A 16,080-nucleotide genomic window follows, 5' to 3' on the forward strand; every position below is an offset into this window, starting at 1 on the left:
CCCCCCCCCCTTACATCCCGCCGATAAAACATATGGATTGTGTTACTACGTAGCTGGCCAATGCTTGATTGCAAAAGCCCAACAAGAGCCCTCGTTTTCTCTTTCAGTCTAGACCCGTCAATGTGGATCAAACTGTGAGAGCTCAACCTGGGATCAAAATAAAGGCGAAATCTAAACCACATCACTTTGTGTCTATGTTCAGTTTGAATTTTTTGCATATTTTGAATGAGAGTCCATCAACCTTATCCACTTGGACGCACACATTCATGTTCTGGGCAAAAGAGGAATTAGGGACGAGATGTATCAATTTAGTATGCTAAGTACACCATTTAGCTTTAGCATTTGAGCCATTGATAGCAACCCACTGTCCCTGCCAGAGGGCAAAAAGCCCCAGTGTTTTCATACCCCACTAGGAAAGAAAGGTCGATAATAGGTTACAACACCCAGATTCAATGTGTCTCTAGCCTAGGTGACGCTAGCATGACCTCCAGTCTCCAATCCCCTGACCCCTAGCCTCAGCCTAAAGGCATCAGAGAGGGAGAGAGAAGAGCAGCGGGGTTAGAGGTAGCAACAGTGGAAGTGTAGCAGAGGAGCCTAGAGGCCAGAGCCCCTTCCAGTGACCCATGACAGGACAGGATTGGGGATCAGAGGGGCTGGCCTCTGACCAGGCCGGAGCAAAGGGGCCACTGCACATAATGGTCCATGCAAGGCAGGCTTGAGTGTTGGGGAGCAAAGCCCTCAAGGGGGGTGTGTGTGTGTGTGTGTGTGTGTGTGTGTGTGTGTGTGTGTGTGTGTGTGTGTGTGTGTGTGTGTGTGTGTGTGTGTGTGTGTGTGTGTGTGTGTGTGTGTGTGTGTGTGTGTGTGTGTGTGTGTGTGTGTGTGTGTGTGTGTGTGTGTGTGTGTGTCCTGCCACCTCCAGTGCAACTTTACAGCAGGCTGCAGCCAGTGAACCTGGGTGAGCTGGAGGGCTCGTTAAGAGGTTGACCTTTTAGTTTTAGGTCAGGTTTTGTGAAGTGAAGAGTTTTCAGAAGTGAGGAAGTGCTGTGTTGTTTTAAACCTGTGTGTTTGCTTGCTCATTTGATTGGATGTTTTCACCCCACTGATGAGGTGGATGTGTTGTGCAGCTAATCTACAAAAAGGGCCATGTTATTACATGCATATTTTTTAGAGATCATGTTGCTTGTGAAAATCTGTTTGAAAAAAATGCTGTTTAAAACAACATAAGACAACTTTTTTGTAACTTAAAATAATGTTTCCAAAATCGTTTCAGTGGTTCATCAACTTGTAACAGGGTGAACGGCAGTTCGGGATTTGCTTTGCGGCCCTCTTTTGGTTATAACCGCACTATGGATCGGGTAGCGGATCTATAGTTGAGACTTAATGGGACAATTCTGCTTGCAACCTGTAGGAGGATCAAAGCAGGAAACGTTTTCTAGCATTGCTTTAAGGAATCTGCAAATCTCACTCAAGTTTAATCATGGAGTATTTCAACCTGGTCTCACGCCAGTTTGTGAAATGGTCACGTTATTTTGATTAATAGATATGTGTACAGTTCCTTTTTGTTTCGATTTTCAAACGTTAACATTTCACTAACTGCCATGACACTGGGCTGCTCTCGGGGACGCAACAATGGGGAAATGAAACGCCACACGCCGGCCACAACAACAGGACAGTTGTGATTAGGAAAAAACGAATGGGGAAAGGAACCGTCACACCCAGGACACGCCGACAACAACGCAGCGGTTGTGGTTAGGAAGAGAATAATGTGGAAAGGAACTGCAACACGCGCGATGCGATTTCATTAGTTTCGTTAGACTGAAAATTACTACTAGTACTTTGTCTAGGCACTGTTTCCCAATGCAGTGAGGACTGAAGCCATGCTTTGTACATATTAAGATACTGTATTTATGAACCCAATACATTATTAATTTTAATAGCAACAGTTTACAACACAATATACTGTACTTTTTTTTTTTTTTACTCTTTACATGAACCAGCCAAGAGTTAAGACATCCTGGCCCATCCTTGTTTCATAATCAGCGAGATATACCCACAACAATGGGATTACAGTTCAGGCCTGGAGGGCAGTATGGTTTATCTACATGTTTTTAAGCTCAAACTCAATGTTAATGTTCACACTCAATGTGGCAATTTCTGCTTTTTACATCTCATGTCATAACTACCGTTCTCTTCCCTGTCTGTCAATTTGAAAACATTTTGTGTTGTAAATAAAATCATCATAGTTAGGAAAAACATGGGCCGACTACTTTCTTTTTTTTGTTGTGGAAGAGGGGGGTGGAAGCAGAAAAAGTTGTCTGCTGCTTGGAGACAGACAAAGCAAACGAGCACTGAGTAGTTAAAAACCACAGCCGATTGCATGCTCAGATCTTCTGCAGTGGCCAAAGCACAAATGCGGGAAGCACACAGTCAGAAATGTAATTACCATGAATAATAGTACAATTGGAAAAACCCGACTGTGTAACTGTTGTAACAGACACACACACACACACACACACACACACACAAAGCTGTATCTAAATTATTCTGAACTGGATTCTTACAGGGATTGCCCTTCGGTTTTTCTTTTACTTTTTTTCTTCTTCGTGTCTCCTTAACCCTTGTGTTGTCTTTCTGTCATAATTGAAAATCAACACTTTTGTTGAGACTTTTTATCAATGTTTTTAACTTTTTCTTACTTTTTTGTCCCAATTTTGTTGACGTTTTCTACACTAAATGACACTAACTTATTAACTTTAGTTTTACAGTTATTTTTGGAATTTATGGTCAATAAACCTCATATATAGGAAATTATACCTAATGTTTGAGTTAGATAAACAGAAATTAGGAATTATTTAGACTAAGATTAAAGGAATGTATGTTGATGGATAATCACAGTCTGTAATATGCCAATTTTTACCAAATACTATTTCGAAACCACTTCAATTTTTGAAAGTAGAGATTTTTGACCTGGGTAGTTAAAAAGAACATTGATATAGGAAAACGGGTCAATTAGAGCCAAGGACAACATGAGGGTTAACACTGTTAGACATATTCAGATCACACTTCTCCAAATCGCACTCCTGTACTACGACTGGTTGGGGATTTCTCTGAGCCTTCTGTAGTTTTAGAAACATCCTTTAGTCAGCATTACTTTGAATGTGTCTCTGTCCTATATCCATGCAGGAGCTGATCCCAGAGTTCTACTACCTCCCCGATATGTTTATCAACGCCAACAGTTACAACCTTGGAGTGATGGAGGACAACACTGTAGTGTCTGATGTGGAGCTGCCACCTTGGGCCAAGAGCCCAGAGGAGTTTGTACGCATCAATCGCCTGGTAAGAAACATGGACAGACGCGCACCAATTCCCATTCATGCACACTCTAAAGGCGTCAATATAAAGTGTTAAATTATTGTTATAGTCAAGGTGGACATTATTTAAAAGGTTTAATGTCTACAAGTCAGTGATACACATTGCAAACATGCACACACATTTCTGTCTCTGCCTCGTATGTCACATAACCTAGACCTACTTAAGTCTAGACGGAGGTTTCTGTCCCTCCTATTTCAGCTGGTAATGCTAATTCAAAGAGACAGTGTTATTTCCTGATCATCTTACAGCTCTTCCTGTTACCTGAGCCTCCCGCTCCTCCAACATGCCCCGGCTCTCAGATTTCCATGTTGGAAAAGTGATCCAACATCACCTCACCTCCGATCCCTGTCCACCTTGCCATTTCTCTTTCTGCTCTCGCGCTGTCCACACACATCTGGTGCAGATTCATGTGCAATATTGCAACTTTATGTAGAGAGATAATGCGGTATCCTGTTTCTGATTCCCCCCCCCCCAAATTCAGGGGTCAAATTCCAGAGGAAAATAAGAATATACAGAGCCCAAAATAGGTTATAATGCACATAAATAGGTCTGAATTGAGTTGCTTTAAAAGTTCTCTTTCTGTTCAAATTTGAATTTTTCCACTGGACACATTCCCTCTTAATAAAATGTTTCGTGGAAAAAACAGATGTAACTTCCAGTGTTATGTGTGCCCATAGTAGTAATGGGTGCTGATGAGGCTGGGTGTGCTCTGTGACCTGTGTAGTCTTGTGGTGGGGTATGTTAACCAGCCTGCTGATATGACCAGGCCCCTATCATTAATCACACACTTCTCCCTCTTTGGCTGTCATCATGGTCTAGGCCAAGGTGGATTTATCGGGGGAAGCTTGTTGTGTTGGCGGCGGCGTGCTGTATTCCAGTTTTAAACTTAATTTATGCTAAACAAGGAATATACTTGCAAAGTATATCAACTTGCAAAAAGAAATTTGGAGACCTGACTGCTGTCATGTAGCACTTTAACAACCAGTTGTTAAATTGTTTAAGTCATTTATTTAGAAAAATGCCAGACTTACCTTGTATACGCCTTCTAAAATATGAAGATTTGCTGCATTGTACATTGAGTGTGTTTTGGACTGGTGGTGAGACAGAACAAGTAATCTGAAAATATTTGCTTAGCAATCTTGTTGGGCATTTTTCACAGTTTTCAGACATTAGGTAGACTAAATTAATCAATGAATTTGTAAAAAGAATTGACTCATTAATTGCTAATGACAAGAATTGTTAGTTGCAGCTCTGCCCTGTTTTTATTGTAGTACTGTTTCACCAGTTATTACCATCTTACTTTGCTTCTATTCCATTTTTAATACTGCTCTCCTGAGAAAAAATGGTTAAATGTACAGAAGTAATTACACACTCATGTACATACTTACCTTTGGAATATTAAAAGTGCGGATGTTATTATTGTATACACTAAAAACTGGAGAAAACAACTGGAAAGCGTCTGCGTGATAATGTGCTTTGTGCTCCTGCAAGCACAGAGCGGCTTTTCATTGCCAATTTCTTTCCTTTGCGCTTAATTTAGCAGTGCAGAGGCAATTTAGACTAATCCAAATGGTTGACACTCAGGCACAGCTACCTGCTAGTTACTGCTATCAGGCTGATACAATTTCAGTCCGCGGTTTCTTTCTCTACTGTGTGCAAATTGAGATGTTGATCCAGCATGCAGCTGAGCCCAGCAGACAGGTGTAGGTGTACAGAAACATAACAAGCTCCGTTAAAAAGAAGCTTTCCGGGGGTTTCATATTGGGTTGTGAATAGTTCTGCTTCATAATGCTTTAAATAAAGTTTGTAACAATGCTGATCCACAAACCTCACGTTGTATTAGGGAGTAATATGATTCTGTCATGTTGGTTGATCTATTCCTGCAAGCTGTTACTCACATGTATATGTTAATCAGACATTAATACTTGTTTTGTATAATGTTGTTCATTTGTCATGCAAAAAATAGTATTTGTTTATAAGTTAATCATCAGTATAAGATTTTAATTTTGTCTTTAAATGCCCCAGTTGAAAAAAACATACAAAAAAACATATACCTACGGAGTCAGAGAGCCACACACATGAGTACAGGAAGAATAAAGTGAAAAATGGACCGAGGGCGAGGTAGAGGGAGGGATGTGTGGGTGGACAGGTCTCTGGTCTTGACAGATAGCTGGCATTAGAGTGTGTCAGCTGGCAACTGTGGTACTGTTGGGAGAGAGATGAGCATGGTGGAGAAGAGAGAGGAAGTCTGAAGGAGTTAATGGGCTGTTTGGCTCTCTTTAGCTTGTCTGCTGCTAATGGCCTCGCAACACAAGGATAGACAGAAGGAGAGAACACGCAAACACACGCAAATGCACACGCGCTCACGAATACACACATGCCTGCTGTCTCCACTCTGGTTATGAGCCCTAGATGATTAACAGCTAATTAGGGCCCAATCTGGAAAGGCCATTAAAAGCCTCTCACAGTAAAGGATTGTGCTGCTGTCGTTGCTGTGAGTGAGAGTTGCATGGTTGGTAATAAAACACAAAAAAAAAACTCCAGCAAAAGATATAAACATTTCATCAAACTGTAGCCTGCGTTATATTGCTCTGGTGTTGGACGTGTCCTAGTTCATCACTAATGTTTATTGAAAAGTGCGTTGCATGGCAACAAATTAACTGCAAGAGTGTGCCTACACAGATTGTTGTTTAACCTCTGGCTTACACATCACTGAAGGCTCAAAGGCTCCAGTTCAGTTGGAAAACATGGGTTCGACGTGTTTAGGAATGGTTGGATTTTAGACAGGCTTACTAGAGACAAAGCACCTCAGCGCCTTAAGTCAGGCATGCACCTTCACTACAGTACACTGAAGTGCCTGCAGTATACTTAAATGATTGCTTGTAAAGGCAGCACACTCCGTTTTTCTCAGTCCATCAAACCCACACACACAAGCACGCTGAGACACCAGGTCTTGAGGCAGCATGCCACAGAGATCAGGGACTGCTTGTTGTTTTTACCAGGAGGTCGACGCAGAGGTTAAGAACTTGATCCCTCCTTCACCAGATAACTACACGTCTCTGGGCCCTGTCACCCTCTCTGACATTCCACTATATATGACCACGTCTCTCTTCTCCGGTCTGCTAACCATTAGCCCGATAGCAGGTGATCATATGTATGTGCTTGTGAGTGTATTTGTGTTCTCATCAGTGTTTACCTGTGCTGTCATGTGTCCAGGCTCCACTGGGATATAGAGCAGCCTAAACCACACTCTGTTAAAGTTGCCATCTCTTAATGTGAATAGTCTAAGGGTGGACTGAGTTAAGATTTCAGAGGCTGTGATTTGCACATTTAAGCAGGAAAAAAACACATTGTTTAAATTGCCTTGGTTATCTACATTTTAATTAATTTAATAATCATAACCAAATAAATCCTAGTCCTAGGTGATTGGGTGGCCAACATGAGTGATTAGTATCATGTTAGTTCAACAGATTTGATGTTTTTTTTTTTCAATGCAACTGGTATCTTTTGATTTACATGATAACTGATGACAAAGAGTGCTTTTTTTCTGAGAGGTGGGGGTGCAATCTCCCCATCTAACCCATTTGAACTCTACAGTGCCCATTTGCTACTCCATAGTTCACATGTTTGGTTCACTTCAGTCATCTGTGCTTTTGTAGTGCTGCTGACAGACCTGCAAAGCACACACATGGGAGGGACGGGCAGCACATTACTTTCGGCCTTTTCCCCATATAAAGCATTTGCTCACTCAAAGCAATGACAGAGACATCATTTAAACTGCCCTCACACAACGAGTGAGAGACTCTCCTCTTGTTGAATGGGCAAAGCCAGTTGAGTGATGGGTCAGAAGTTGATACTGAGAGGGTTGACCACAGGTCCCCACCACATGTTGTGAATCCTCAATATGAAGGACCCAACACATCTCTGCTCTATTGAATGTTGGATACCAAAGTAACTGATGTGGGAATTTTTTTTTTTTTTTTTAAGTAATCATTTTAACAATTTATGTTTTTAAGTGTATTATAGTCCTTGTGCTACTTTTGTTGCTTAGAGTGTCCGTTGGATGTTGGGAAAAAAAGTTCTCATTATTACAGTATTGACAAAATATCTATTTGTTGACTATTGGTGCTTTCACAAAATATTTATACAACGAGGGTAATGACTAAGCGGGTAAATGCAAATAAAAGAACAGTTACAACAGTCTGGTAAGTTCAGAAAATATAACTTTACTCTAATGGAAACCAGGAAAAGACACCACTTATATCATATTACGATATCCAAAATCTAAGATGATATCTAGTCTCAAATCACGATATTGATATAATATCGATATGTTGCCCAGCTCTAGTGTGAATTTCCCTATAACAGATATGTTACATGTTGCTTACCTTGATGACCTATTGGAGTTTGAACTGTTTGTTTGTTTGTGTGGAAAGCCTGCTTTTATTAAGAAACTGTAGGAAGGCATTCTGAAATGTCAACAGATGAGCGCATCAGTGCACACGGGGCAACAAGCACACATTAATAAGCTGTTTAAGGTAAAATGTTCAATGTGTTAACCTTTGCTGATTGCTATGTTTCCGACCATGGTCAGAAAACCAGGGGAGGCTTGTTGCCTCCAGGGCCGACGTTATAAAATGTATAATGTCTATATGTGTCTTTATGTGTATAATATCTTAAAGGAGCAGCAGCACCATTATTACAACAAATGCCTTATTGCGCTGATCTGAACCACCCTAACTGGAACATCATTTCTATATTTCTGTCCGAACTCAACCTGGCCCGTCTGGTCCCATTGGGCCCAGTTTGGGTATCCGTACTCCAATCTGTATGAGTTGAGGAGTTAAAAATCTGAAAGGCTTCTCCGGAGTTTGTGGTTCACACTGGGGTAAATAGCAACTAACCTGATAATTGTCCGTCAGACAGTCTGGCGAGGTCGGTGACTCGAGTATGTTTGGTGTGTTCCGTGCTGTCGTCCTTTGGAGGGGCCGGCACACTTCATTTTGGCCAACTTGACATCCTCGGTCAGAAGGCAGGCACTGGCGGCAATCTATGTGGTGGAGTGCTAACCTGGAAATGACCAGCAGGATAAGACTAGAGTCTCTCAAAATCTGACCTTTGTCGATCTAAAATGAAGACAGATTCAGAAACTGCATGGCCTATTTCTGGCTAAAATGTTTTCAGAAACACGTTTTGGTGAACTATTTTAGTAAAATTTGAGATTGTAATCTGAACAAGCCGCCATGACAGTCTGAAAGCATTGCATTGGTTCCGAGGCACTCTTTTTGGCCAATTCTTGGAGGCAGTCAGTCCGACTGCCTTTTCTGCCAATGGTCAGCCGTCAGATTAGTGTGACAGAGACTTAGACTTACATTTGCAAGATAGCCAAACAAGTCTGTTTTGTTTATTTGTTTGTTAGGTTATTGTTTGTCATCCTTTAGTATATCAGGGCTAGGGCTTTGCTTCTGTGATGTAGCTGCAACTTTCACTTTGAACTATGAGGGCAAGCCTCACACTTGATCTCACAGCTGTTAATGTGGTCACCCCACAATAATCTTCTAAACTACTCCTGCTCAATGTTAACAGACAAATGTCATATTAATATGAGCCAAATCACCTTTACCCTCTATACCCCATTTACTCACACTATCAGCACCTTTAAAAAATCCTTTTCTGAAGTTTGTCAGTTTTATTTGCTGACAGCCGTTCACACTAATTGAAACTATGTCGTCATGGCGGACAAGTCCATTACCCTAACCACTTGATGATCGAGGAAGGAGAAAGGGGGTTGTTTTGAGTGCTATTGGCCATTTGATAACATCATTTTTAAGACCGAGCACTGTGGTCAAAGCTCAAAGTATTATAAAATATTGTGTTGTTGCAGAAGTGGCTGTACAGAGTCTGAGGGAGAGCTTATTGCCACAAGACACATAGCCAGACACGATAGCTCCCCAGCTCAGACCACCAGCTACACAAAGTTGAAGATCATGGCTGTTTACATTCACCTCTCATCTGACCGCACCGCACTCTCTGATCAGACAGCCGCACACAATGCGGTTCCCACCAGCCTCCACATTTTATCCTCAAAAGAACCCCATGGGAATTCATGTGTGAGCTGAGGTAAACCACTGCAAGGACCAGACACCAACCACTAAGATATACTTATGCACTTGTGAATGACTGAGTGAGTGAAAATCTTCATGTCGTCTAGCCCAGTATGGCCTTGTGTAAAGGAACACAGTTTACCATGTTAGCCTAGCGCTAATCTATTCCCCTGGTGTCTCCCCTGAAAGCCTTGTTGTTGGATGGGAACTAGCACGTGGGGTAGGGGGGGCTTATCTGGCTAATGTCAGGCAGCGCTCACTGTAGGGGTATTGTCATACATAAGGGCAGACATGTTTACTGTGTGCTCAGTGTTTTATGAGCTGCCCCCCCTGTTCTAGGTTCTTCCCAGTCCTTCTCCCCCTCTTCTTCTTCCTCGTCCTCTTCTTCAATGACGTAATGGAGGAGGCCGATGAGAGCCTGAGAAATGAGATGATCTACTGCTGCTGACATACTCACTCACTAATGTTGTCTTTTCCCTTTTCCTGCACTCCTCCACTCTCTGTTTTCTCTGACAAAGTCTGCTGAGATGCTTTTTTGTTGTTGCAGTGTTAGTCTGTTTTCACACTCCAGCACTTGGTCTCTGCCTCTCAAACTACTGATAATTGGTGTCGTCATCTTTGTTATATTTAAACGGTCGTCTTTGCCCTCCGACCCATCCCAAGCTATTGTGTTCAGTTAAGCAGCAACAGTTATTTTATATAAATTGTTGCACACAGACACCAAAATGCACACATGATCACAAACACACAATGTATGACCTATTGCCAAAAGCTTAGCAACATGGTACATTATCACAGTATTTGTTAAGAGGTTTTCAGATATTGATATTTCTGAATATGACAGATGTACGCATCATAAAAAAAAAGCAATGGGAAAGCAATAAAATGGGTTTTGCCCTGTGTTAAACTGTTGATATTGCAGTATACTGGAGACAAACTTGTAGTTGAACTTGACTAGCACATTCATTTGTACAGAAATGTGTACAATGATAGGATGACACAATGTAATCACATGATTACAATATAATTCGGAAAAATTGATAAATGATACAAAAGTTTGTATTAAAGATGCTTTTAAAATTAAAATATTTTCAAAGGAAACGAGGCTAGCTCGTCCCTCCCTCCTCCATATCCCGTCCCTTCTCCTTCCCTTTCTTGCTTCTGCGCACTAACCCCCCAACCCCCACCCCAAATCCTTCCTGTCAGTTATTGGCTGGAACACGGTTTGTTATGTTTGGTGGAGCAGGTTGGCACAGTTTGTTTTTGTTGCCGTTTGTAGACCCTGGGCTGCCTACAGAGACAATTTAAAAAACAACAACATTACAGTGTGTTTGGGGGACAGGCAGCTAGCGGATAGTGAGGAGATGTTTGCTGTATGTGACAAAAAATGTTGTAGCATAAAAAACGTGTGACATCGCTTAGAGGACCTTTAATGAAAGAAGATTGCTATTCTGTTAATTAGAATAATCTAAGTTTTAGTAAGTCTGTTATTAAATTAATCTAAAACTAGAATTTATGATATAACCAGGGTTTTAACTGAGGATTGTTTTTATAATTGATTAATGATAATTAAAAGTTTGTGTTATATAAAATGCCAGTGAAAAATGGCCTCATAATACCACAATATCATAAGGTAACCTCCGCAAAAATATTTCATTCAGTGTAATGTAAGACCAAGAAAAGCAGCAAATTCTCATATTTGAGAACCTACAACCATCAAACATTTGGCATTTTTGCTTGTTTTCCTTAGTGCATTGTTTCTGCCGTCCTCATGAGGAATTCTACCTAAAGACAGCAAAACTGTCGGCACGTCCACATTATACAAGCCTTTTGTGACCTTGCCATTTAATGGCTTTAATATAACTATGCTATGAATTAATTTTAATTACAAAATTACATTAATTACATTACATTAATGTTCATTAATATCAAAAAGTTACACATTAAAGCTTTTAGGGACAGGCATTCTTCCTATTTCCTTGAGTTTCTCTCTCTGTCTCTCTTTCTCTCTCACACACACACACACACACACACACACACATACATACATACACACACACACCACATAACCCAACACCCCAATAAACTCTCTTTGAAGGGTAACTACACCCAAGCTGATCAGTTGAGTCATTCATTCTAATCATCTCTACTGTGTGCTGAGAGGCCACCACACCTTCAGATGGACGGAGAGACCGTCAAGTCCTCGAACAGACTCTATAAACATCTGAGACAACAATGCTCCTCTCAACAGCTATCCAAATATTCCCTCATTCAGCATGCTCCGCAGCCTTCCTCAGTGGCCCTGTGTTCAATCAGCTCTGACTGTTGACTTAGCTTTTGCTCACTTCATCCTATTGTGGATGTGTCTTATGGCACTGGTGATCTATTTGCTAGCTTGTTAGCCTCTCTGTGTGGAGGCGGACAGATGGATAGGTTCTCTTGGTGGTGCTTGTTAGCTGTTGAGATTATTGTAAACAGCTGTAAAATAGCTGTTTTCTCGTCAGTTTTCTCTTGACTCTTTCCAGTTGAAATATTTTCTTTAAAATATTTTAAGAGAAAACGTATTTCAAAATTTCTAATTTCCTTGTAACCACTAACTAAAAACTAAAAAGAGAAGACGACCACAACATTACTTTCTCCGGAGTTTGAGTCAGCACCATTTGCTTCATCCATTTACTTCTCAATCAGTGTTGTTTACTCCATTGTCTGTGCTGTAAATTGGACCACTTTTGCAGGCTACACTTTGCCATTTGTTTGACTAAGACCAAATCCACCATGACATGTTTGTTTTGGGAAGATATTTTCCCAATCACTGCTCATTCTGCTTCTTTTCACCCCATAACTTGATATTCTTGCTTTTCAAGAGGGTGAGGGAAAGTAAAGGGACGGGAGGAGTGAGTGGGAGAGGCTAGAGTTTCAGGTTCCACTTGCCAGCGAGTGCCTCCGTTGACCCATAGCCAGAACTCTCACAGTTGTGACCTATCTAATTAGTAGAGCAGGAAGGAGGGGGGAACTGAAGTACCGCACACAACCCATCTGGGGTTCTCCAAGTGTGTGTGAATATGGGTATAAAGGAAATAGTTTGTTAGCTGTGCGGCTGCTCCTAGGCTCTCATTCCTTACGTCACCCGTTCCTTTTTTTCCTCTTCCATGTTGGGGGGGGGGGGCCCTCTCCCCTGGCTGGCAACAGGCTTCCTCTGCCTGCTTCAAAATGACAATCGGCTTCTCATTTACAGCGAGCTAATAAGCCCTTTAATCAGAGTGCTTGTCAACCTCAGGGCAAGGCAACTCCAGAGGAGTTGATCCAAAGGATCAGATGACTTGAAGAAAGCGCAGGAGGGAGAAAAAAGGGAGTAGCGCTTAGATTGAGAGAATAAGTAGAAGGGAAAATGAAAGTGGGCTCTTTAGCTTGGAGGAAGGAAAGAGAATCAAAGTAAGAGATAATAAACTTGTATAAAGGTAAGAAGAATAGACTTAGTCTTAAGGATAATGATTGCTAGGATGATTATGTTTGTTGTACTTGGAAACACACATATTTGATGGTAAAAATTACATTTGATAAAAAAAACACAATAACAATACAAAAAAATACGACTAAACAAATCTCAATAACTGATTCTGTGGTTTGGCTTTTTTGTTATGCGAAAAAAGCCCAATGTTTCACCGTGACCCACACTGAATGTGGTTTTCAGGATGTTTTGAACAGCTTGTTCTTAAACAGTTGTTTTACTATATACAGACCTGACAAGTGTTTGCTTTATTCATCCGTAATCGATACAAAAGAAAACAGTCTGCTGCTAACAACACTCCGCATACAACATGTGCATTCGATTACACACCCACACCACCGTTGACACGCGCACGGGCACGTGCATGTACACTCGCATCACCGTTGGCATGCAAATGAGTGGATTGATTTGTTAAGTGACATTTTAACATCCTTACAGACAGCTCTCCATAAGTCCTTAAAAGGGTTTTTTAGGGCCAATGAGGGAAGGAGGAGAGCATTCGGTGTCACCTCGTTAAAGCCAAAGTGAAATCCAGCTCAATCCAGACCATAAAGCTAACCGTAAACCACAGCGAGGCACAGGAACTTTACTGATAAGACGGACCTATAGCATGGACTGACACTTTTACTTTTGAGCAAAGGGAAGTAAAAAAGGAATCTAAATAAATCGAACCCACTTGCAAGCAGAAAAAAACATTCCAAGGTGAGGCTGCATAGCCTCACCAGCCAGTAGCTACTGAGTCGAGATCAGACGTTCCCCGTTTTGCTCCTTAGGACTCCTAATCCTGGTTTAATGTCCACCAGCTGGTTAATTGCAATCATTTGGTGTCTCCGGTCTGATGTCTCAAATAAAGATTGCATGCCTTTAAGTCCTCAGTCTAGAGTGTATCTCGCTCTAAAGAGTAACATATTGACTGACACATTTTCAAACTGTCTTTCTTTGAGTGTTTTTGTGGGCTTTTTAGGCTTTAAATTCACACTCCAGCTTCAGATGTTTTGAAAAGGAAAAAAAAATTAAGGTAATGTGAGACCCAAAAAAAAAGCATGTTAATTATCATAGCCCGCAAACTGGCAGGCAAGCAAAATAAGCATTCAATTCCAGAAGAGAAATTAGAGAAATCCATTTGAATACTTGGGTCCTTTTGAAGGGCAAAAACTGATTAAGTTGAATGATTACATTGGCTTACATATGAGAATATTCCAAAGTATTGTTGCCATTGGAAACAAGTCACAGAACACAACAAAGGGGACCCCCCTATGCTTCAAAGGTGTACTTTGTCAAATCCTTAACAATAGAAATGTGGGATTCCACTGACTTCTACCCCCTATCAGCATTTACATAAAGGCATGCTAAATTATTCATTAATTATCAGAGAGTCCCCCGTGGATGGGGATGACACACACACTGGCTGCTAATTGGCCCATCAATAATCCTGCCTGGTTCTTCCGAAGTGGTACCAGATCCCACCTCAGGAATCTGCTATCTGCCCCAACCTTCTGCCACACTATTTCCACAGTGTGGCTATATAGAAGGAGACGTTTCCACACCTGCTCACCTAGAGCATTGTTAATGGGTTGTTGGTACATGCGTGATTTCTGCAGTTAAGTTTCTGCTTGTCTATCAAGTAGCATTCATTCCTCATATGCGGTCTTCTAGATAAAAGTAGAAAATCTAAAGTCATTGCTTGTATTTATCAACACTCACATGTAAAATTGAAATTGCATTACTATTATTGTCAATTTGCAAATTTAGTATGGTATTGTGTGGGTTTAAAAAGGATACGGCAGGTGATATTCAATATTTGTTTCTTTCTGAAGACGCAAAGCTTTGAAAACGGGTCGCAAATATATAATTTCATGTTTTAGAAAAAAGGTGTTATCATTTCCTGAAGCAGTATAGCACTGTAGTGGTACTCAAACTAAACTACAATGTCCATATCCAGGGTAATAAAGGAAAATGTCACCCAGTGCAATGGTGTGGCTCATTGATGTTTTTTAAATTGCTTTTGGAGAAAAATGTAGGTCTATGGCACAGCTTTTGTAGGAGAAATTGGTTGATTGATATGAAAAATTCTGAATATAACCAGATGTATTCTTTGCTGCAAATGTGAAATCCCAAGTCTGGTCAAAGGGTTAGACTAGAGCTCTTATATGACATTCCAAACTGAGTATTGTCTGAGTGGTGAGATAACACTGTGCACTTTTTGAAAGAGCTTTGAAGAACCGTGATCACGGCAGTTTGCTGTATACCCACAGGCGTAGCCAGATATTCTTTGAATCTCTGAGATCCATTGAGGTTAAATTCCTACACCTAGACTTCAGTCACAAAGTACTGCTGAGCCTTTTGTCAGGAATACCAAACAAATACAATAATGCACAGCTATACACTTACAATGCCAACACAGCACTCACACACTCACTCATACACTCACTTTTGTGTTGCTCCCTCTCCAAATGGTACATGCCAGTGATTTCCATAAAGGCGGGCCTCTTGAGAGGGAGCTGCAATAACATGGCTGCTCTTTGTTTCCCTATTCTGATTGACAGTAGATTGCAGTACACATTAAATGCCCATCAGGACCAGCTTTAGTTTTAGAAACAGAGGAGCAGGGCCCGTCAAAGGTCAATCTTAGCGCATAATGAACTGATCTCTCCCTCACTTGCACGCATGCATGCATGCACGCACGCACGCACACATGCACGCACACAGTTTGAATAAAGGCTTATCATGTAACATCAATAAAAAGGACATACACTTAACACTTTAAATATGCTTATGTTAAAGGCACCGATAGACTGGAGTCTAGACTGTCTTAGGCTCTAGGGGTGTTCTGTTTTATCTTAATTCTAAATGTTTGCTTAGTTTTGCTTTAGCATTATCCCATAGATCAGGCCTTATTGCAAAATGTCACGTTAGACACAGAAAAGAATAGACAGATCTCTCTCCATCTGCTAACTTTGTCTAGTCTACAGCTCTCAGAGCAGTGCTTGCATCTTAAGTGGGGCATTGTTTAAAAGCCATATACTTACAGTATACACCATTAATTCTACAGCAAGGACAATGAATCTGTGAACCATTCTGTCAGTTACAGTAATA

The 16,080-nt window shown here is 41.0% G+C and overlaps 1 protein-coding gene across 8 annotated transcripts in view; it reads left to right on the forward strand.

Moving 5' to 3' along the window:
• lrba (LPS responsive beige-like anchor protein) overlaps positions 1-16,080 on the forward strand; it is a 188,695-nt gene that overhangs the window by 145,596 nt on the left and 27,019 nt on the right. For all 8 annotated transcript variants that reach the window (XM_034897460.1, XM_034897488.1, XM_034897509.1 and 5 more), the window contains one exon: positions 3,184-3,336. In XM_034897460.1, coding sequence (XP_034753351.1) covers positions 3,184-3,336 — 153 coding nt within the window. The remainder of the gene's footprint in view (positions 1-3,183; positions 3,337-16,080) is intronic.

The sequence above is a fragment of the Etheostoma cragini genome, chromosome 2, assembly GCF_013103735.1.
Source record: "Etheostoma cragini isolate CJK2018 chromosome 2, CSU_Ecrag_1.0, whole genome shotgun sequence".
NCBI classification, from domain to species: Eukaryota; Metazoa; Chordata; class Actinopteri; order Perciformes; family Percidae; genus Etheostoma; species Etheostoma cragini.